At 43.1% G+C, this 23,435-nt stretch overlaps 1 protein-coding gene across 1 annotated transcript in view; it reads left to right on the top strand.

Annotated features, from left to right (window-relative positions):
- Positions 1 to 23,435, top strand: part of kif19 (kinesin family member 19) — a gene marked incomplete at both ends in the record, with an annotated part of 34,864 nt that overhangs the window by 6,122 nt on the left and 5,307 nt on the right. The window contains 7 exons of the mRNA XM_083993732.1: positions 14,431 to 14,541; positions 14,658 to 14,745; positions 16,028 to 16,164; positions 19,964 to 20,089; positions 20,208 to 20,402; positions 22,744 to 22,890; positions 22,993 to 23,115. Of these exons, the coding sequence (XP_083849858.1) occupies positions 14,431 to 14,541; positions 14,658 to 14,745; positions 16,028 to 16,164; positions 19,964 to 20,089; positions 20,208 to 20,402; positions 22,744 to 22,890; positions 22,993 to 23,115 (927 nt within the window). The remainder of the gene's footprint in view (positions 1 to 14,430; positions 14,542 to 14,657; positions 14,746 to 16,027; positions 16,165 to 19,963; positions 20,090 to 20,207; positions 20,403 to 22,743; positions 22,891 to 22,992; positions 23,116 to 23,435) is intronic.

The raw sequence follows: 23,435 nt of genomic DNA, 5'->3' as shown, positions 1-23,435 counted from the left end.
TTACTGTGACCATATGGCCTTAGCCTACTGTATAGGCACTGCAGTGCTCAGACAGATTAACAGGATGCTGATGGCTCACTTGGCCGACTGGGTGGGACTGGAGTACCCAGATCTAGCCTTCCTGGCAGAAAGCAGACAACTAGAAGCTGCCTAAGCCTGCGGAGATGAGCTCATTGGATGGATTTTAGCTCAGGTTAAGCCTTTTGCCACCTGCTCTCTTTCTTTCTTTCTTTCTTTCTCTCTCTCTCTCCCTCTCTCCCCCTCTCTCTCCCTTGCCCCAGGGGACTCAGCCTCTGGCTTTCATGGACCACCTGTTGCCCGTAGTGCTCATTGGGCTTTCCTTGTCCTTGAGCGAGTGAGTAGGTCACAGGTGTACTGAGATGGATTTGTGAATGAGATAGTAATGGATCAGTTTGAGATTCAGGCCCACTCCAAAATCAAGACAGAGGAAGGTTTTTCTACACTGTTTCAGCAACGGCAGCTTTTATTTTGAAATCGGTAGTTTCATGTAATTATTACATCTTTATGGAGAACTCAGGCTTATAAATGACACAGTTTTGGGGAAATTAAGAAACCAGTCCAACTAGTGTTGTGTGGGACAGCATGAACAGTAAAGACAGCCAGGAAGACTGTGTGTTTTTCACCAGAGAGGTCACAGTTTGATTGTGTCTCATTTTAAGGTGTAAAGAAGAAACAAAGTCTAAAGATCAGAAACAGGCATTACAACATTGTTGTTGTAGTTGGTTGTCAAATTGCAACAGTTTCATTTACCAACTGACTGGTAGTGGAAAAAATGGAGAAGATGCAGAACGTGACTGGATGAAGTTACAGTAGACCATGATTGACGAATGGTTTTAAGTCTTCATTCATAACCAAGTTACAACCGAGTGCCACTTACTCCTCTGTCTGTGTGACCAATTGAAACAGACCGAACTCAACTCACAACATCTTTTATTACAAAATCAAAACATCTGAAAGCTCAGGGAGTGAGTAGAGTATCCCTCAGATAAAAATGAGAATACACAGTAGTAGATGTTTGTATTTATGTCTTCTTTGAGAGTAGCCTTGTGTGGACAGTATTCCTGTAAAAGACCCAGAGAGGAGATAACATCCTTACTTAAGAGGCTAACGGGAGAGCTATGTTTAGCCCCCGAGGGATAAAGATGGTCGCACAGCCTCTGAATGGAGCACCTGAGAGGACTTCTTTATCTCACTACTGCTTTCACTCCGCTTACAAAAGCCTGTTGTGGCGTTAAAGGCTAAGAATACGAGTGGAGCTTTAGAGCAGACGACACCAGACAGGATCACTGACTGTAGCTATACACTCTTCAACATGTTTTAGCTTAAATACAAAACACAAATCAGTCAGTACAGCAATCAAGCATGTTTATAAATGCATTCATATAAATATCCTGATGGTAGAAGTGAGCGTTTAACAATCTGCAGGTTGTGTCTCTCAGCCCTCGAACTTGTTGAGCATGTCTTCAGCAGGGCCGGCCTGTCAGCAGCACACAGTGGGGAATGCTTTATAGTGAGGCCTCGTCTCCATGGAGACACCTAGACAAGGTCAGGGCCATTGTTTGTTTTTGTGTTTTGTTTTTTTTGTGGTACTACAGACCTCCATATAGGAGAATAAAAAAAAACACACATACAACAGCAAGGGAAGTGGTAACACAACAACTCTGGGATTTGTTGTTCTTGTTGTTGTTGTTTGTGAGCAGATGAAGTAGCTGTAATTAATCCATTCCTCGATGGATCATTGGCTCAGCTCGGTTGTTGGCAGCTTTGTGAATGCAATCTGTAAATGCAGTAGCAGTAAGTATCACTCAAAGTATTGATTCGGTTAGGTTGTATTTTGTTAAAGGACGCCTCTTCATAAAAACAAGAGGTGGGTGGAGACTTTCCCACCGTTATTCATTCATATGTTTTACCTGAATTAAAAAAAAAGTGACAGGTGGTTCATTGTGATTCCTGAGAGAGTGAGTGTCAACCAGAAACGCAGCATTTTGCCTCCCGGTTCCTTTGCGAAGATCAAGTCCTTTAAAAACAATGAGCAGCATTCAGCCTGTTCCAAGTACAAGTCTACTTGATCGCTGTACAGTCATGAATCGGCAAATTTTCTGCCTTTTGTAGAGCACAAAGAGCCTCGCCTCAAGTGCTCAGTGTAGAGTTTCCGCCAACGTCGTCTACACAGGGCCTCCCGTCAGTGAAAGGAGATTGAAATTGCTCCTGCCGTCGAGGCCGCGCCGTCGTTAGCCCGATTCAGCGAAAAGCAGCTCCCCCTGGAAAACAAACCCACTGCCACTGAGAGAGACATTGTGCGTCAGACAACATCCAATCTGGGGATGTTTTGCAAAGGTTAAAAATACAGAATTGCAAAGCCAGCGTGAGGAGGTCGCACAGAAAATGCAGCGGGAGTGTATTTCTGATCCTTCTCGGTGGGAATAATGTTTTTCTTTTCATCAAAATGCACCGAGTTCCTTGCGCAAACACGGCTAATTTAATTTTCATTCAGAAGAAAGCTTCCCGCTGGACTGAGAGAGAAAAGGAGAGCGAGTAACATGCATGAGAAATGCTCCAAATTAGCATAAAAATGACCCAGCGCCCTTACTGTCTTAATGCTCCCCTACCCTCCGCTGATAGAAATGTTCTCTCTCAGTCAATCACCATAATGGTCTAGTTAAAAATCAGGGGAATATGTGGGGGAAAAAAGGCAACTCTGTCCATCCACAGTCTTTTTTTTTTTTACGAGACAGTGTTTGAATAGCTTCTTGTTTGTGTAGGAGAGGGAAAGGAACTACAAATAGCTGTGTCCTTTTTAGCTGCGAAGATTTAACCTCAACACACACACACACACACACAGAGAGAGACGGAGCCAAGAATGAGACCTGAACCTAAAACAGCAGCGGTGCAGCCAGAGAAGCACAGGAGGGGTTTATTTTGGGTGGCACCTAGAAGGTTAGACCTACTTCATCGCAAAAGCTAGGTTAATATGTCACCACTAATAGACCGTCTGACCCCGGGGGAAGTGGATAATCTTTGCTTTCCTCATTTCTCCGACTCCACTTCTCCTGCTCGGCCTTAGCTCTCACTCGCCCTGATCCCTGCTTCTTCCACGAGTCGCCGTTACAACAAGGGCCATCGTGGGAGGGTCAGTGCATGTTTATGTGTGAGTGTGTGTGTGTGCTCTCCCACTCCTGATCTCCATGAGAGGGCAGGGCGTGACGGCTCAGCACAAGCAGCAGCTGAAGGAGACTAGACTCTCCTGAACAGCTCTCAGCTCTCAAGTAAACACACTTATTCCCCCCGACCAGCTCCCTAGTAGTCAAAATGAGCTTGTGTCACACACTACAGCTGTTGTATAACACAAAGCTTCCTGTAACAGGTGTGTGAGTAGTTTGCACCTGGCTTCATCCTCAGGTGTATTCTGAGTCATTCCTCAGTCCGTGAAGGAAACTACCCAAAGGGCTTTTACTGTATCCGCATAAACTAATTATGTAATACATTACACAAGCATAACATCTTCTCTGTATTAAAGGGGAATTCAGTTTTTTACAATCTGGACCTTATTTCTAGCATAAAATACGATCATTTACTCGCCCAGATAACTTTGGTGTCATTACGAGTCCTTCCAACGAAATTAGATCCAGCCGAGAGCCGGCTTGTTTGCCTGAAAGTTGCTACCGCTAATGCTATGGTTCGTTTCTGCGTGTTTCCGAATTGTCGGAACAAAATGAGCAGCTGGATGAAGTTCACACCAGATAGTTGGACCAGTCCCAGCCTGGTCAGTTGCGTACATGAACTGATGAAGCCTCTTGGATGAGAGGTGAAACGTCTTCCTAGACAAAACTAAGTCCAGTTGCTTTCGATTTAACCTCCTTTGAAATGGATGAAGTTCAGTTTCCACAGGCTTCCTCTCCGCAACCTGGACTCACTAAAGCTCCGGCTAGTTGCGCTAAAAATGGACCCGAATGGCGAATGCCAAAGCAGAATGATTATTATCAGAAAGAGCCGGGCAACGGTCAGAGATGACATCATCCAGGTCAGAGGTTAGAAGGTCAACCTACAGACCCCGGATGTTGATAACAGCCATAGCACTAGTCTATCATAACAAAATATTGGTGAAATGAACGAGTGTCGCGGCAGATAATGTGTTATTTAGAGGTTGCATTGCGCTGCCCTGTAGACTCGCATTATACGGATATACGCGGCTCTCGGCTGGAGCTAATTGTAATGACACCAAAGTAAATGATCGTATTTTATGCTAGAAATAAGGTCCAGATTGTAAAAAACTGTAATTCCCCTTTTAAGGGGGGAAAACCCATGATGTGTGTGCTCATCTGTTGGTAACACCATCAGGAGCACTAATACCTCTTACACAAGCAGGAAGTACAGGTCAGCCAGAGGGGCTCAGAGATGTTGTTGTCTTTATTTATTGGGCTACTTGGCCAGAAAGACGGGCTAGAGATCGCACCGTTGTAACGTAGCTAATGGGTCACAAGTTGATTCTCACAACAAAGTCAACATCAACAGCCAATAATCCTTTTATCGTAAACCCCTTGAAGATGCTGGAAAACTAAAGTGAATGAGACGGGAGGCTGAGGGGAGTTCAGGACAGAGAGAGAAGAGACGGCACTGACTGAGGAGCGACAGATTTGCTGTGAGCGATTGTTTACACCTCACGTATGTCGTGGGAATTAAGGAACCAGAGGGAGTAAGTCGCCGAGGGAGGGGTTTCAGTGTTAATACCCCAGTCAAAACACCATGTTGTTTGTCTGGTTAGACTCAGCCAATGACAGCGCCGGTTGAAGAACATTTACATACAGTATGTTACCTAAGCAGAGGAAGTAGTGTGACCCAACATCACCTCAGCCACCAGTTTGGCAGATCAGAAAAAGCTGAGTCATTAGTGGAGAGGAGAAATGACTCATGTCTGATTATGTAGTTGATTTATGAAGAGCGCAACCAGAAATGTAAAAGGGTTCAGCAGTTAAAATCATAATACCTAATGATGAAATAATCCAGGAAATGTGTTTCCTTGAAAACTCAACACGCACGAGAGTGAGTAGTTTGAAGCACAAAAACACGTACTCACTGTCCCTCCATGATAAAAACAATAAATCTCCCCATAATGTTGTGCACTTAGCTACAATAAACCAGCGTCCTTCATCATTTCCTGAAACATGCATGACACCAACAGATGTCAATCAAACTGTGTCCTTGGAATTAAACTGGTAATTAGACTCTAATGTAATAAAGTTTGTTTTAATTGTGATAGTAAATACTCAAAACCTCTCCAGTGCGTCTATTTTCATCCATTAATCAACTTTGCTTTCTGCGTAATGAGCTGCACTGCCTCTTCACGCTGCTCGCACCCTTGGCTATTCTTCAGTCTATTTTGCTTACTTTTATTATTGCCCAAGAGATCTGTCTTTTATCCTCAAAAAATAAATAAATAAACAAAAAGCAGGCCACGTCAGTATGTTTTTTGAAACCCTGCGGGAAGTTCATTGTGTGCTGGAGCTGCAGAAGAACTGAGGCCACTTGGAAACAGTAATGGCTGCTTTTGTCCATCACACAAATGACATCTCCCACTCTATCCTTTCTACAGAAGCCAAATGGACTAAAAATGCCCTGAAAATAGCGTGCTGCTGAGGGCCGTTGTACTATTACTGATGTCATTACACGTGAACATGGGCGTGAAGTTACCCTGACACTGTGCTAATTGGATCCTTGCGCAGCGAGCTGCTTCTGAAAAGATCCTTCAAAAAGGGCCGTTACTTAGCAAAGGTTCAACACGTGTTTTTTTTTTCTGCCTTTTATTCTGTTCAGCCTGATAGAGGAGAGCCATATAGTGATGTTAAAATGATAATAATGTAAAATCGTTGCAGTGAAAAGAACATCAACACAAGAGATTTATACATAGGCTACTCAAAAGTAATGGTAGTCGCCTAGCAACCGCCCGGACATTGAGAAAAATGAGTTGCAGTGATCATAGTACAATATACTACTTCCATGTTTCCTGCAGTTGTCTTGGTTTTAAGATGTTTCTTCCTCCACATCTGTCGGCAAACTCAAACACCTGTTCTGCAGGTTTTTGTTCGACCGTTGTTGCCGCAACCTTTTGAAAAGTAGTTGTTAGTGTGCTGCAGATGACAAAACGGCATTTTTATTTTCTCTTTTCCTCCTTGCTCCTTTGGTTCTGAAATAGTGCGTGTCCATCTGTGAGTTGTTGTCTTGGCCGACCTCCGGCCTCCAGCCTCGAGGCTACCTCTGACCTTCCACAGACGGCGGCCTGGACCAGTCTCTGGCACAAAGCTGCAGACAGAGCTGTCCCGGCTGCCAGTTGGTCGGCTCTTGGATGTGTTGTCTGTTTGTTGTGGCACCAAGTGGAGAAGTAATGGCTTTGCTGGTAATCGGCCTAATTACCTTCACCCAGGAGGATGTGTTCTCTGTTTTTGTTTTTTGGGGGGTTTTTTTCAGGCTTTTGAAAAGAACTAAGAGTAGATAATAAAATAGGGAGATTAAGTTGCGGTTTGATTCCAGGACCTTTTGCTATATCTTCGGTCTTCCTTGAAAAGAAGGACATCTGGCACTTGGTTTAATATCTTTTATTATTTTATGTGGAGCGTGACCCCGGGCCGGCCTGCACCCTCCACATCTTCACACATAATTAAAATTCAGGGGTTCAATGAATCGTTTTCCCCGCTGACAAATTGCTGTATTGTTCCTCTTATCCTTTGTAACCATCTGTGCCTGCACCATCCAGTAATACATCTGCGCTACACGGCCTTGAAGCAGAAATGACAGGGTTAATAATGAGCACGGAAGGAAAAACGGACAGGTGTGCAAAAAGAGAGAAATAAAGAAAAGCGATTTCTCGTGATCTTTCAGGACGTCTTGTTGTGTAAGGCCATGGGAATCCTGTTGCACCAGTGTGTGTGTGTGTGTGTGTGAGTGGACATTTGTCTTGAGTTTAAATTACAGCGACCCTCGTTTGACTGTTCTGATCCAGGATTCGAGCCCCAACCAGACGTCTTATGTAACTCAAATGAAGAGCAGCCCTTGCTATCAAGCTCCCTGTATCAGATACACCGTGAGCCAACGCACACCTCCGATCGGCGAGAGCCCCTGAAACGGGATATACGCTAGCATTGTTGGGGTGCAGAGAGGGCAGCTCCGAGATTTTCTATCAGATAACCGGCCGCAATTGTGCCCGGCGGACTTTCCAAAGCTTTGGTTGCATTTCTGAAAGAGCAGCTTGAAAGGTGGCCCCGTAAAGGTCACTGCTTAGACCTGATTGTTTTCTTTTTGTGATCTTGACCCTTTGTTCTTTGCCAGCGCTCTTGACGCAGGGCACAGATGTCACCATTGAAGGACTCCGCCGTTATGTCATCGTGCAGCCTAAAGATAAGGGAATGGGATATGGTGAAATGCATGCAGAGAGAGCCCAGCTGTTGAACATCCATGGATTGAATAATGGACTTTTTTCTTGACTTTATAGTATCTTCAGCATGAGGTGCCGTCTCTGGGGAGAAATCTGGACATGCATGTTGGACAAAAGCACGTCTTTTAATCTCTCCAACACATGCATGGTCAACAGAAAAGAGGATGTAATCTCATGACCTTTGACCCCAGAGCAATGAAGGCAGGACATGAATGTAAACAATAAAGCATTTGGGTGCTATCGCTCTGAATCAGACCCCAACTGCATGTTTTATGTTTAGAGTGAACATCTCCCTCTTCACCTGCTTCCTTCCTTCTGGTGTTCTTATTTATTCATTTACATTTTGGTTTCTTCTCTCTCATAACTTTTCCTTTTATTACATAACTGCTCTCTCTGAAGCCTCAATATTGAGAATACAAAGCCAGAATCAGGACATTTGATATTTTCCCCAATTAAACTCTGTGTAATCAAGTTTTCAAAGCAATGAAGGCCAATTACTGTATAAGTTTGCGTTTTTCCAATTGCTCTCTTCATTGTCATTTTATTAGCGACCCGAGCCGTCGTTTAGGTGTAATGAAACCAGTGCTTATAAAAAGCGGGGTGGATGTCTCTACACGAACGCTGACTTCTGTTGCCCGTCTTGGCAGCGTCGGCCACTTGGCGCGCGCACAGGCCCAGAGGCTGGCTCGTGAAAACTGCACCACATCCACGCTTTGAATTATGGATCCGCGGTGGGAGTTAGCGGTGCTATAATCAGCAAGATGGCCAACCGAGTCAACCCTGCTGCTTTAACGAGCAGAACAGCAGGGCCTCGTGATTAGAAAAGCCATCATCAGCCAGGAAAGGCGCCGGGCGAGGGTGCTCCATCACACCCCACTGCTTTTTATGGCATTTAGATAACTCCATCACGCTAATTGGTTTCATGTCGCTGCATAAGCAAGCTGTTGTTTTGACTGTTGGCCGATCGTTGTAAGCAAATTAATATTTTAGGAGCCTCCTTTTTTTCATAGCCACCGTGTGTAAATTCACGCTCTGGCCATTTGTTTTGTCAGCGACCGGGGTCAAGTTATATTGAGTCACGCCCCGAATTGAAATGAAAAGTGGATCCAGCGTGTCATGCCCATTGTGATGGGCGACAGCATGATTAAAACCGCTAAAAATGACACCGCATTTACAGAAGCTGTGGACCAGGAAATTGCTTTCCTTTTCACTTCACATGGTTCTTTGGCCCTTCTGGCTTCTGGCACGCTCATGTCAAAATTGACGTCTTGTTCAGGAGACACCATGAATTAATCAGGAGCCGACAGAAAAAGTAGGGGATTAGTCCTAGTAGGCTAGTAGTAAGAACAACCAGGAGTTTAGTGAACAATCTGACCTTGACATCACACTGCGATGTCAAACTGGTCCAATTAGGAGGTTTCTGATATTGGGAAGGTCTTGGTTAACAATGTGATTCAGTTTCTTTCTCCCTGATAAAAGTGCAGAAGAGGATAGACACAAAAATGACAGTGAACTTCTCCATTGGTCTCTCGTTTTTGTCTGAACCCAGCTCTCTTCCTGTTGTCGCTTCAGTCTTGATCGGTGTGCCTCCCTGATGTCTGCAGGGCAGGGATAGTGTTTTCTTCAGCTTTTAGCCTGTTGATGTGCAGCATTAGTAACAGACCAGAATTCACTCTGGCAACAACATGTGCAAATCAAACACTTAAATCATCGAAACAAGTTCTACTGAAGAAATAGGAGTCACTGCATGTGCATTTGCGGTATTGTGTCAGTTAACAGCTCTGCAGTTTTAAACCTGTTGGCTTCATGATGAACATGAACCCACAGAGGAAGAGTGTGATCTCTGGCTGCCGTGTCACTGTGGAAATGAATCACCAGTTTTCCTGTGATCCCTGGAGAAATTACTCATAACGTTTGATTGCTGTCACCTTTTGTTACCTGTAACCTGTGAAGGAGGACTTTGGAAGAGAGTTATTTCCATTATTGATTAACATGCAGATTATTTTCTCTTTCTATCTATCAGTCGTTTGGCATAAATTCCCAGTGACAAATCTTGTTTCATCTGATCAACGTAACATTTCACAAAAGGGTAAGAAAACCAGGAAATATTCACATTCAAGAAGCTGGTGAACATTTGCTATGTCTGTTTGAAACACGATTAAGTGATTATCAGTGGATGCTGATTCTTGTTTTGTAAATCCATTAATCAACTTATTGCTGCTAATTTTTAAGATTTAAATACAGTCCCATTCAGCATTTTTTATGATCCCCTCAGCTTCTCTTTAAGCTCCTGTTATCTTCAGCGCTCCCACACAGATGAAGAGAGAAGCTGCTGCTCGATACCTTTTAGTGTAACAACGCCTCCTCTCATCTTAAACACACACACATACAGTGCAGTGCAGTGCGTGGGCGTGCGCTGGCGTCCGCCGTCGTGGTCAGTGCTGCCGCCCGTGCTTGCACAGACTTGCTAGTTGCAGTGGACATGAAGTGCTTCTGTCTTAGTTGCTATGTGTGAAGTATGAGTACATGTTTCCATGCAACTGTGAGAAAGAGAGGGAGAGGGAGCATGTGCGGGAGATTTACTGGTTTCCATGAGACTGTCATGTTTCCAAATAATCCTCAACCTGTTCTGTGCAGTGGACGTCAGAGCCAGGACTAACCTGTACTTCACCCAGCACCCTTTGTTTCTCAGAAGCAGCTTAATTGAACACAGAGGACATTTATTGGCACCAAGCCCCCGAGGTGCATGGCCAGACATCTGGTCTTATGTTGCTACACAGTGTCCTGTCACCAGAGCCAGCACCTTATAGTCTTATCAGAAGACTTAAGAAAATTAGTGGTATGGAGTCGGCCTGAGCAGCAGCTGTTGTTTGTGGATGTTGGGTGGGTGGAGCTGCGGCAGGTACTGTAACTCAAGAAACACAGATGACAGATGGGACCAGAGGTGTTATCAACACCCTCGGCCCTTAATGATTTTCCCAAGTGGGGATAACACTGTGCATGGGTGCACACACTATTTGATACCTGCCATGCGTGCAATTATGTAAGAGCATTGTTGCATGCTCATCAGCTTCCTCATGGAACACACACACACACACACACATTAGAGTTCTCAATAGGCCTGAAAATTACAACCCGACCCGTCCCAAGGCAGCCCAACTCACCAGCAATAACCCGGCCAAAAAAACAAACAAACTCTGCTCTAGTACCAACCATAATGACGTGATGAAACTTGAATGAAATACCTCTCTGACCGGACATACAGGCCAGTATGAGAACCATCTAGAAGCCATTCTTTTTGATTTACAGTACTCTTCTTTAATCATCACCAAAATTAACAGCACCGATTCAGTGCCAAAACCAGCAAGAAGTTGTTTTTTATGAAAAAAAAAAATGTACAGTATATATATGGCCCGTTGAGAACTCTAACACACACACTATGCATATAGTAACAGGTCAACACTAAGGTGGCTGACTATGAATATAAGATGTTGACTTTCCTTCACACAAAACTACTTACTACTACTAGAAACTACTTAAAGGGATACTTCACCCAAAATCGATAATTCACCAATCATCTACTCACCGTCATGCCAGGGAAGGGTTCGGAGAACTTTCAGAGTCATGAAAACTCTTTTGGAGTTCCTGTTCCATATAATGGTGGCAGCTAGTGCTCACTTTTGAATCGTCCAAAACACGTGCGTCATCCAAAACATGACGCGAGATTTGCTGCCAGATGTTCATTCGTCGTTGTAAACAATTGGATGTATGATGTAAACACGGAAGAACATCTCGCAGTAAATCTTGCGCATGCGCACAAACATCAACAGAGCAACTGGGAGCTACTACTACAACAAGGCTAAAAACAGAGATCAAATTAATTTTTTCCGAACAACTTTTTCGTGTGGCGGCTTTAGGACACTTGGGTCAGTACGGAGGTATCACTACGGAGGTATCTGGATGTTTCATAGTGTGTCTTTTGGACGATTCAAAAGTGAACTCTATCCGCCGCCATTATATGAAAATCCGTTGCCAGCCGGACCCCCCCCCCCCCCCCCCCCCCCCCCCGGAACTCCAAAAGCGTTTTGATAACTCTGAAAGTTCTCCAAACCCTTCCTTGGCATGACGGTGAGTAGACAATTGGTGAATTATTGATTTTGGGTGAAGTATCCCTTAATCCTCTGAGATGTAATCTGGATGTAAAACAGCAAGGAGACAGTTTCCTGTTGCCTCTGTCTCATCAGTAGTGCCACCAGGCAGCGTACCTACCCAAACAAACTCTATTTTGTAATTATAAAAGCAGATACGCTGTTGTTTGTTGTGTCTTCTACCAAACCAATATGTCCCTTTACATCTTGTCCAGGGCGTCTCTGTAGCAACACAACACTTATGACAGAGGCTCACGCAAAACAATTGTGACACATTTGACCTTTTTATTAAGATAATTGCTTCTCCCTTGATTTAGATATTGCACTTGGCTATTTGACTTCATTGTGAGTTGTTCAGAAGCCAGAGCACCCACACAGATTTTTGTTCATTGCAAACCAAACTCCTACAGTATGTATGCTATCAGTATTATCAGATGTGTCCTGTTTGAGATCTGGACAGACAGCAGCAGACAGCTCTCCTCCTAATGTGGCTCCTCTGACCTTGGACACTAAGAGAAGCAGTCGCTCGTTCACTATATCTTTCCAGTGAAATGCGATCAGAACTCGTACGTCACTGTAGCTGGACAGAGTGCAGAGAAAAGTTAGAGGAGAAGCAGGAAGTTAAGGGGGTGAAGAGGAAGAGGAGGGGGTGGAGAGAGTGGTGTTGACATGCTGATCTCTCCCAACATGAAAGGACATGCTGCATCTTGACCCCAGTGAAGGAGTAAACTCGAGGGATGAACAAGTAGCGGTGTGGCTTCATCTTTCCCCCCCCTCTCCTCAGTTCCTCTCTCTCCCTCCTCAATACTTCACCCCCACCTCTCCCCCGTCACTGATTGCAGCTTGTGCAAGCCCGCCGTTTTGCCCGCCTTCGCCCGTTGTTGTTGTCATTTTATTAAAAGTGAAATCTCTTGTGTTGAATTTCAATTGAGAGGCTTCAAAGTGAGCGGCTCGCTGGTTGAGGTGGTCATCAAACAGGCCGGGTGCTTCAGCGTCAGCGGCAGTCTGAGGACTCTCCAGGCCCAACGCCGAACCGAGCGCATCAGCTGAAAAACCTGGCAAAGGCCCAGTTGATCCCTTGTTTTGTGTTTTGATTGATTATCCACTTTGGGCCTTCGGCGTTTAAATGGCATGGTGAGACAGTAGGGTGGCATCCTGCTTTACTTAATCCATTGTGGAATAAACTGCTCAGGTGAACTTCTCGGTAAACAAAGGAAACTTATACCCGACACATTCGGGATTTCCTTTTGCTCTTGGGTCCTTCAGCTCCGTCAAAAGGATCCATATTGTATCAACTGACTTGACAAGTTTATCACATTTTTTCCTGTAAAGTGTGAATTTGCAAAGCCTTGAGACTGAGGTGTTGAAGTAGATCAACATTGAAATACCATGCTCCATTCAGTCGTTTGTCACCAGCGTTGCATTTTTTTTCCCCATCGTGCTGTGCAGTCTCTGTTCGCCAGCATTTGTCCCTGAAGTCTTTCTTTTTTCTTCTGGAGAGCCGGTGATTTACTGATTATAGCCGCTTAGGCTTTGTCAAACAACACAATTGGCACAATGACGCATCTCGATCTCCGTGTGTTCACGTGCAGCTGGATTCTGCTGCTCAGATTGTCGCATGCACAAACACATAATTTGACCCAGCCCTGGCTCTGTGTTCTGTTCACTGTGAACCCCTTTGAGCCGGTCCCTGTCCTCCAGATGCCACGTACAGTACGTCCTCCACACGTGTGCTCATCGTCGGATCGTTATGTTCCATAAGCCGGATTCAGAATAAGGCAGATGGCTTGAGTGGATTCCCATTTTCACACAACCACACACACTCAACCTATGAAGTACCCAAGAAGACAGCTTGCCTTGACATTACTTTATTTTTTTTATTAAATTTATTACATTTTTTTTTTTTTTTTATCATTGAGAAAATGTGCAACAAAAAACCCACTTCTTTCTCCCTGCCCTTGCTTTTAAATGTGTTTTACTTTTCTCTGCTCTTGCTGCCATTAATATTTTTCCACTTCTTATCCAAAGTTATATGTGCACTAGACTCATTTGAAATTGCACCAAATACAGCTTGTTGCTTCTGCAGTTGCCAGTTGAAAATAGCAAGTGCCTAAACCTGTCTGTCGACCATGTAAATGATAATTTATTTAATACTGTATAACAATGATTTGATGCATGTAATTGAATCTAGGAGAGAAATAAACTCGCAAATTGGATTACAAATGGGTGTGACACTGATACTGAGTGCATTTATTGTCACATGTGGTAGTTTGGATGCAAACTTACTTGTAAACATCTGGAAAAAGAAAGCAGAGACCCATGGTCACTGTGTCATGGAGGAAAATAACAAATAATAGTGTTAAAAATAAACATGTGGAACATTTTGGGGGGATTTTGAGGCCTCTCAGTAATCCTTACCTACACCCTCAGACGTGCGGAAACAGACGTCTGTGCCCATCTGCAACAGACAGAGAGCCATCTGCATTTTGTGCTGTCCAACCCCAACAGCTGACACTACAGCTGTGCAATGCAGTTTAAAATTCCCTTTCTATCTATACATCTAACATACAACTAAATGAAACAAGGCAGTAGATTATAACGGGCAAGTTATAGTTTTAGTCTAAATCTGGACTTAATTTGTGACAATTTCATCTGATGTAGCCTACCAGCTGTCCTGCTTTTTCATTTTCAAATTGTCAATCCACAGCACGTTTGTTAATTAGCTAAACTTTCCAAAGTGATTAACAAGAGACATATCATCAGGTTAATGGTCTGCTCACACATCTGTGTTGGCTTAGCGTCTCACCGCCGTTGTCCTGTCTCTGTCACTGGTAGATGGTGGTTCTGATGGACCCCATGGAGGACCCGGACGACATCCTGCGTGCCAACCGCTCCAGGGAGAAGACTTACATGTTCGACGTGGCGTTCGACTACTCAGCCAGTCAGGTCGGTGGAAGAAAAACAAAAGCTCATATAAATCAAAAATGAAATGAAATGTATACAGATGTGTTTACAGAATAAATGCATGCACTGAAATCTTTTATTTTCTACTCCATGTGCAGGACGAGGTGTATAGAGCCACAACCAAAGGGCTGATCGAGGGCCTCATATCAGGCTATAATGCCACTGTGTTTGCCTACGGACCCACAGGTTTGTGTGTGTGTGTGTGTGTGTTTTTGTGTGAGTGCGTGTGTGTGTTACACATGATCCAGGTTGATTACATGTGTTACCTCTCTGGCCCTTAATCTCTGGTCAGCCTCGGTCTGACTCTGACTCACAGCGCTCACGGGAAGAGGATGACACGTCTCACTCATATCTGTTTTGGTTTCTTTTTTTTCTTTTTTTATTCCAGCACAGGTGTGATTAGAGGATGAGTCACACTTTGCCTCCCACCTTTCCAGTGGGCAGGTTCAGACTGTCAGAGAAGAGTTCAGCACTATTTAAGTCACCCATCTGTCCCCTGTCCTTGTGACTTCTTCCTTCTGTCTGTCCATCTGTCTCAGAGATGCAAAGCTCTTTGTCTCCTCTTGTGGAGAAGGAAAAACATCCAGGGATTTTAGTTTGTTTTAGAACAGGGTTAGGTTGAGTTCAGACGACACATCTTGAACTAACAGTCACAGTCTTAGTTTTTAAATTTAGCTATGGACATGAGATTGACAAATTATCACGTCATAAAACTGTTGCAGCAAGTTGTGACTAATTGGCCTTCTTCTTCTTCTTCTTCTAACTCCAGTCTGGTCTCCAAAAACGCTGGAGGACTATCTGGTTCATTAGCTGCTAAATGCTCAGTCACTCTGGTTTAGTGCTGGTCAGGTAGCATGAAGTGAGTTTCTTTTATAGAGCTCTGTTGCTGAAATTAGCTCTGCTGCACTGATGAGAGTAAAGCAATGGGCTGGAAGAAGCTACACAGCAAACAGCAGAGTCAAAGGGCTGAATGCGAAACTACGTTGATTAGAACAACTTATTTCTGCGTGAATGATGATTTCTATCAAATCAATAAGTATTTATTTTTCATGTGTACAAACAGAGACATCCTGAAACAATACAACTACAATAATTATCCAGATTTTATTCAAAAGTCACAGGACAACACTTTAAAGGAGCTATTTCTATGTTTTGATATGGTAGTCTTGACAGAAACAATGAAGGTTTACCATCAAATGTTTTATTCCTTTCCTCACGAACAGCTGTTTACAGAGGTGGAAAGCAACACATTAATTGTCTATGTTGTGTTTTTTCTTCCTCTGAAGTTAGCATGCTAACCCTGCATGCCAGCTGGTCTGCTTTTTGTGTTAGCAAATTAGCGTAGCCTCTAATCCACCCTGAAGCTGAAACACTGCCATATCTTAACTTTGTATCTTGTAAACACAACAATCAATCCTCTGCATGTATCTCCCCTTGAGCCACGCTAACTTAACGTGTCTGTTTCCAGGTTGTGGAAAGACGTACACCATGTTGGGGACGGACAAGGAGCCCGGCATCTACGTTCGAACTCTAAACGACCTGTTCCGTGCCATCGAGGAGACCAGTGACGACATGCTGTACAGCGTCTCCATGTCCTATCTGGAGGTCAGAACCGCATCTGTGTCCAAACCCACAGTGTCAGCGATGACACGTGTTGTAATTGGTCTTTTTTGCTGCAGACAATGTCGACTTCTGTGGTTGTGAGCTTGCACCACTTGCAGGTGGTTACTGTGGTTCACTTCACACACAACTGCACAGATTTAGGAGAGTTATATTCCAGTTATGTTTTTTTTTTTTTTTTTTACCTGCCTCGTGTTTCTTTTATAGCTCGTCTTGATGCCGTCTGTAAAGCTCTGAATCGCCTTTTGAACTGTTGCTGCACAAATGCACTAACCTTCCCTCCCCTTCCTTATTGAATCTGTGAGATCTATGAAAACCTTTTTCAAAACAGTGCAGTGAAATACAAGGTGATGCGCTCCACTGGACCATTTCTGAACTTGTTGTTCTGTTGGCCTGTTTTGTTGCTCGTCTCTAACTGAGCCTTCTGATCGCCTTTGGTGCCTTATAGGATGCAGTTGCTAACAGGAGCGGTGTCTGAAATGTGCTGTGCATCAAAGCGAAGCAGTAATTACTTCCATTTTTCACTAAATCCTTTTTTTCTGTTTTGATCCTCATAGCCAAGCAAAGCCAAAGCTTTTTGTTTTTTTACTCAGAAATCTGCTTCCAAAAATGTTATTGCCTCCTTTTTTTGTTGAGTTTGTGTCTTTGTGACATTCAGGGGAGTACAAATACAAGATATTGACTAATTGTTTTCCCACCTGCCCACACAGAATGTACGTGCAGCATGCAATTGATTAGCCGGCTGTCGGCTGTGGTGTTTACAAAGAGCAAATTTTAACAGAAAACGTGAGTCGGAGAGAGGAGGAGGAGGAGGGAGGAGGTGAGGGGAGACAGTGTGATGTGCCGATAAACACTGTGTGAGGCCCTGAGGATCTATATCATATTTATCACCTGCAACACATGTGACTCCCAGCAAAAATACAGACAGCAAAAATGAAAATATAAAAAAATATAGATTATATAGTATATACATATTGGCGGCTGCATGTGGACATAGTGGCATTTTAGTGATTCTTAGAGACAATGCAGTGTATTTTTTAGGTGTTGCAGTGTGTCTTGAGTTTAGTAGAGTAAATAGGGGACATAACAAGTAGACCATCTTTACCAACGCTCCATTCAGAGGATGGTTTTCATTATTTTGCCTCGTTATCTGTTACCTCAACGCTGCTAGACTGGACAAAACGTACACTATTGTAAGTAACTGAACATAATTGATAAACATCTTAACTTGCTGCACCTTTGCCACGGTGTATTTATGTGTGGAGTAATGTGTGGTCTTGCTATCTGAGTTTCCCTCTCTGCCCTTTGTCAGAGGACGATGGACCACAGATAAGACAGCAGACTGATGGTGCTAGTTTCTCTGTGTGTGCCTGCCAGCTGTGGTTCCACACCTCATTATACCGAGAAGCTCATACTGTGTGTTTAATGACGAGGCCATTAATAACACCGGCTACAATGGAGACACGTCTTAGCTTCACATGAGCGACCTCAGTTTTATGTCTTTTTTTGTTTTTTGTTTTTTGGACTGAAACTGAAGTTAGAGTTGTGGTGCAGTGAGTTCACAGTGTGTTTTTATCATGTCTTTTCAAATAATCCATAAATTGTACTTTCCACTTTGCACATAGCAGTTACTTGGTAATTTTTAAGATACACAAAATGAACCGGCCCATTCAGGATTGTTTTTTGTTTTTTTTCTAATTCCAAGCCAGCAATTTGTCAATCGTTGTTTCTGTTTTGGAAAAGATGCCAGCACGGACATAAAGGAGAGTGAGTCATGTTTATTTCAATAGATTCAGGCAGTTCAGAAGGAAGAAAAAATTACAGTGCAAGGGAAAAACAGAAAGAAAAAAGGGCTGGAAAGAAACTAAAGAAAAGGCTGAAGACAGTGAGAACAAGATAAGAGATGATTTGTACCTTGTATAAAAGAACAAACATGAAAAGAGCAATCAGCCTTCAGTTAACGGAAGATGAAAAATGGTGCAATATAAATACTGGTTGTGGAGGGGAGGCTTGCACCAGACATGGTGAAATTGCCGTTTTGTGTTTTCAATACCAAACACTGTGATTATGTTCAGTGTTTGACAATGTTATTGAAGCTTTGCTCTTTTAGAAGCACTCGGATGGTGGAAGTGAACATTTTCACATTAAAACACCAGTTATGGAGTGTAGCTGCTCTTTGACCTGCTGGGATGGATCCTGACACGAGGCTATATGTGTGTGTGTGTGTGTGTGTGTTCATGTGTGCGTGACGTATGTGTTTGCTGTTTCCACGGAGCAATCTGTTGCCAGTGTCACCACAAAGAGGTTAAATGCCATTTTACAGCTGCAGGGTGCACACACACACACACACACACACCTCTTCCTTTCCTTGTTCAAACCACGCTCTCTTTTACACGTGCAATCTCTGAAACACATGCACAGACACACACAAGACAAAACCGATAAATATTCACTGTCAAGATAAAAAAAAAAAAGCACCTTCAGTTTGTCTTTACTACGTGTTGCCTCTGTTTTTCTTGTATGTTTATTCTGGTTTTATTGCCTTTTCTCACATGTTGCTTCACTGGCAGCTCTGCAGTCAGTCTGTCTGCGACTTGATTTATTCAACAAATACTCTGCTGGATTGTAGATTGGCATGAAACCCGGGTGACGTTTATTCGAGCACCAACATGACGTTCATATTTGTGATTTAAATGTAATGTCCTGGCAACTGTTGGTTGGTACTGTAGTAGAAAGTGATAATTGATGCGTGGTTGTGTGAGATATTTATCCACAGTAAAGGGAGTGTATTTCCAGAGAGGCTGCCACGAGTTTAACCATGTGCTGCTGCTGTGGATGGGAGTGATCTTCAGAAGCAAAACACACTTTTTAAAAGTTATTTTTTAGCATTTTTTGACAGTGAGTGTTAGTGAGAAAGGGGAGTCAGGGAGACAAAGCAATACAGTTATGTGCAAGTGAATATATCCAAAGTAAAGCGCACACTTTGGATTAAAGCTTCTGGATTAAAGCTTTTATTGGTTAATTTTTTTTAACTTTAGTTTTTTCTGTGCTGCTTCTGTAAATTGAAACAAATCTGCTGCAGGTTCAGTACCCAGCATAACTCCTACTTATAATAATAGTAATAACTTGGTTGATCCCCTTACTATCCAACTCTAAAATCTGATTAAAAATTCTAAATTATTTTCAGTATTTTGGTTTGTAGCCAATTTGCAGCAACACTTAAGCCTCAGAGAGAAGCTGGCACGACTGTAGAGTCTTTAGTCATGTTCAGACTTGACCAGCAATGAGAGAGTGGACATGGGGAAAAAAACAGAACAAACATCCAACTGTCTGTGTCGCTAAAAGCATCCTTCATTTTCACAGTTTGTGGCCGGAGTCTGCTCGACAAATAAAAAATAAAAAAAAACTGCTCAGTGGTTTTGTCGTCAACGGCAGCGGTCTCTTTCCAGGGTGTCACTTCCTACCCCCGGGGCTTTAATGTGGGTCGAGGGGCTTTAGCTGCAGCTTCAACAACAGCTCAAGACAGCGGCTGGATGACAGCGTGCCACCCAGAGAGCTGTGGTTTCTAAATGACGGGCTGCTGAAAATATAGCGCTGATGTTTTTGTACCTGGTTTGTGAGTGTGTAGGAGTCTGAATGGAGCCTTTTCTGTGGACCTGAAGATCTTTCCAGATGATTCACGCCTGTAGTTTAACAAGCACAACATATGGAGCTAAAATGAATAGATGAACTTTAAGAAATCTTTATTCATCTGACGACTTTACATTTCTGTCTGTCTTTGTAGATCTACAACGAGATGATCCGTGACCTGCTGAACCCGTCCTCGGGCTTCTTGGACTTGAGAGAAGACTCAAAGGGAGTGATTCAGGTTGCCGGCATCACCGAGGTGTCCACCATCAACGCCCAAGAGGTGAGATGACGAGCCACATAACGCTGCACCACATGACTCCATTATTGTGCTGAAAACATTTGGATTTCATCCATGGCAACGGCACGCACCACCAAGAACTCTGCCTGTGTGTCGTCAGATCATGGAGTTGCTGATGAGGGGGAACAAACAGCGCACGCAGGAGCCCACGGCGGCCAATCAGACGTCGTCTCGCTCCCACGCTGTGCTGCAGGTGGCGGTCAAGCAGCAGAGCCGCAGCCGCGACGTCCTGCAGGAGGTCCGCTTCGCGCGACTCTTCATGATCGACCTCGCCGGCTCTGAGCGTGCATCACAGGTGTGTATGTGCATGTGTGTGTGTGTGTGTGTGTGTGTGTAAAAGGCCGCAGATGTGTTTAATCAGGAGTCACAAAGGTGGAAAGGTGTCAATGACTTTTCCATCAAATTAAAGTTGAAGTTTAAAGACTAATGTGTCTGATACTGACACCTCCATAGAACTGGAGATGCTTGGCAGTGACTCTGTACAACATCAGATGAGTAAGGCTCCTATAAACCTCTTTAAAAGACTTTAACAAAAGCCTCTTTATATCCGTCATTGTGGTCCAGTGTGAGGTTTATTAAAGTAACACACCAACCTTTTGGCAAGTGGGATCACGTTACAGTGCAACATGACACATTACGCATTCATAAAAGCAAAGATAGTGCCAGTTAGGAAAGTAGTTGTACTTTATTTGACTATTTCTATCAGGCATTTGACAGAAAATCAGCATATTAAATATGACACATTGTTACCGGTACTACCCAACTGCTTACGAAAATGGTCAAATAATTTCATGTCACTTGCCTCAATACTTATATCAGTATTAATAATGTAATAATGTTGTACTTGCTGATTATGCTTTTAGTTTAACTATTATTATTATTATTAACATTTCTATGCAGAACCTTTAGTCGTAATGGAATATTTTTTGCAAGGTGGCATTGCTAAATTAACTAAAGTAAAAGATGTGTTTTGTCTTTTTTGCCACATGACAAGTCATCAAAGAATTACTGAAAAGAGTGTTGTGATCCCAGATGGATCTTTCTTTTTTTATTATTATTATTTATTACCTTGTTATTTAAAAGGGAGGATGCAATTAACATAGTTCAACAGAAAAAGCCCAGTGAAAACAACACAAAAACAAACAGACAACCCAGTTGATAATATCAGACAATTAGCTCGAGACAACCTTTATTCGCCAAGCAGACAAATAGTCAAACAAAACAATTAACAATAGAACAATAGATTAGTTAATTTTCCAAACTGCTGATATAATCCTTTAGCAGAGGTGACTGTGATCATCATGTTGTCCCTTTCCTTTCTATCTCACTCTTTCTCCACAGTCGTATCTGGAATCATTTGATAGTGTTTTTACCATTTTACAAGAGACAGGCAAGGACATTCAAATAAAAACAGAGGAAAAATGAGACATAGTGAAAGATGATGAGCTGTTTCAGGGCTGCCAAATGCCTCATGCTGATAAACTTGTTGTCTGTGGTGTCACAGCAGTGGATACTTGGTGTGTCTGTGTAATCACACAGAGAGGAGATTATCTGTGAGCCGATTCTGGTTCTGGGGTTTATCGTCACTTTGACCTCTTTTCGGGAAGTGAAGAATAAAGTGAGAGTGTCGAAAAGTGTTTGTTCAGTTTGTCGTAGCAGTTTTTCCAGTCTCGTCTTCTTTTCCCGCTCTGTCACTGTCGCCCATGTTAAGACGCATCAGTTCAGCGACATGCAGAAAGTCAGCGGCTGAGAGCACTTGTTTGCCATGGAGACTATTGATGAGGAGCACATATGGCCTCCATTAGGAGTGAAGCAGAGCAGAGGGTTGTTTGTCACTTGAGGGCACAGGGGAACATTGTCTCTGGCTCTTCAGAGGAGCAGATCGTGCTGGTGGTGAGGTGGTGGTGAGGTGAAGACGATTTAGTTGAGCTCAGTATCAACGGCTGAAAGGGAGGAGGTAATGCCATCTCCTGGAGGAGAGCAGGAACATGACAGGGACACAGTGACACACAATCAATAGAAATGTACTGGAGGCCACAGTCCACACTGCAGGCAAGATATAAAAGAAAAGCTCTTATCCCTAATCCATTAAGATAATTAGTAGAATCACAAGTATATGTCTGTCTGCCTGGAGGCCTAATATCAAACTCATTGGATCTTTTTTCTAAACCTTTACCAAATATGTCAAACCAATATTTCTATAATTTATTTTAATTTTGAGCATTGATTGACATAGGAGAAATGATAGATCAAAAGAAAGCCTGCGATTAGGACAGATATATATCACCTTTCTATTAGTTTAAACTGGATTGTTTTCCTGTAGTAACTGATAAGTCCTTCTCCCACCTCCCTGCTCTGGATGTTGAAAAAGCATTTTAGAAAAAGCATTTAGCAAAAGTCTCAGGGTGTTCAATAAGTTTGAACTGTAATTAATATGATGTCTCATTTGTCCTTCAGGGGAAAAAATACACCAAATGACACTAATCTATTATCTATAGGAAAAGTCTCCCACTGGTCATTTTTCCTTTAAATATGCCATTGGAGTAAATGTGGAGGTGACTACTCTTTAAAGGCGCAAAATGTGAACAAGAAACTTCACATCTTTCTATCTGTTTTTCTGTCTCTCTGTCAATTAGACTCAGAACAGGGGCCAGCGGTTGAAAGAGGGAGCTCACATCAACCGCTCCCTCCTGGCTCTGGGAAACTGCATCAACGCCCTGAGCGACAAAAATGGCACCAAATATGTCAACTACCGAGACAGCAAGTTAACTCGGCTCCTGAAGGTACGGCCGTTGAAGGATTCATAAGAATCCTGAATCATCATGATTCAGCTTTCATTCATTTTTTGAGCTCTTGTATTCATGTGTGACATCTTTGATTGACAGGACTCGTTGGGCGGGAACAGCCGAACTGTCATGATCGCCCACATCAGCCCCGCCTCCGTGGCTTTTGAGGAGTCTCGTAACACCTTGACGTACGCTGACCGTGCCAAAAGTATTCGAACACGGGTGAGTTAAGAGCTCACAGTATATTAATGTTTTCAAATCTTATCTGCGTTTACTGATTTGATAGAGATCAATAATCTTAATGCTCCAATTAAATATCTCGTTACATTTCTTGGAATTATGCTTACCAGGCATACGCAGCTTTATAAGGAGTCAAGAGCAGATTTTAAAGCTGATTACTACTGATTGTGGGACATTTTACTGCCACTAAAGCAGATTCAGACCCAGTCATTATGTTTTAAAAGTAATAATAACCTGCCTGATGTTAGAAAAAGGAAATTAACGGTGTGAAATTAAAGTATTTCTCATCACTGTGTGACTCA

Source organism: Trachurus trachurus, assembly GCF_905171665.1.
Source record: "Trachurus trachurus genome assembly, chromosome: 19".
Lineage (NCBI taxonomy): Eukaryota > Metazoa > Chordata > Actinopteri > Carangiformes > Carangidae > Trachurus > Trachurus trachurus.
This window is presented reverse-complemented; position numbering and strand designations above follow the sequence as displayed.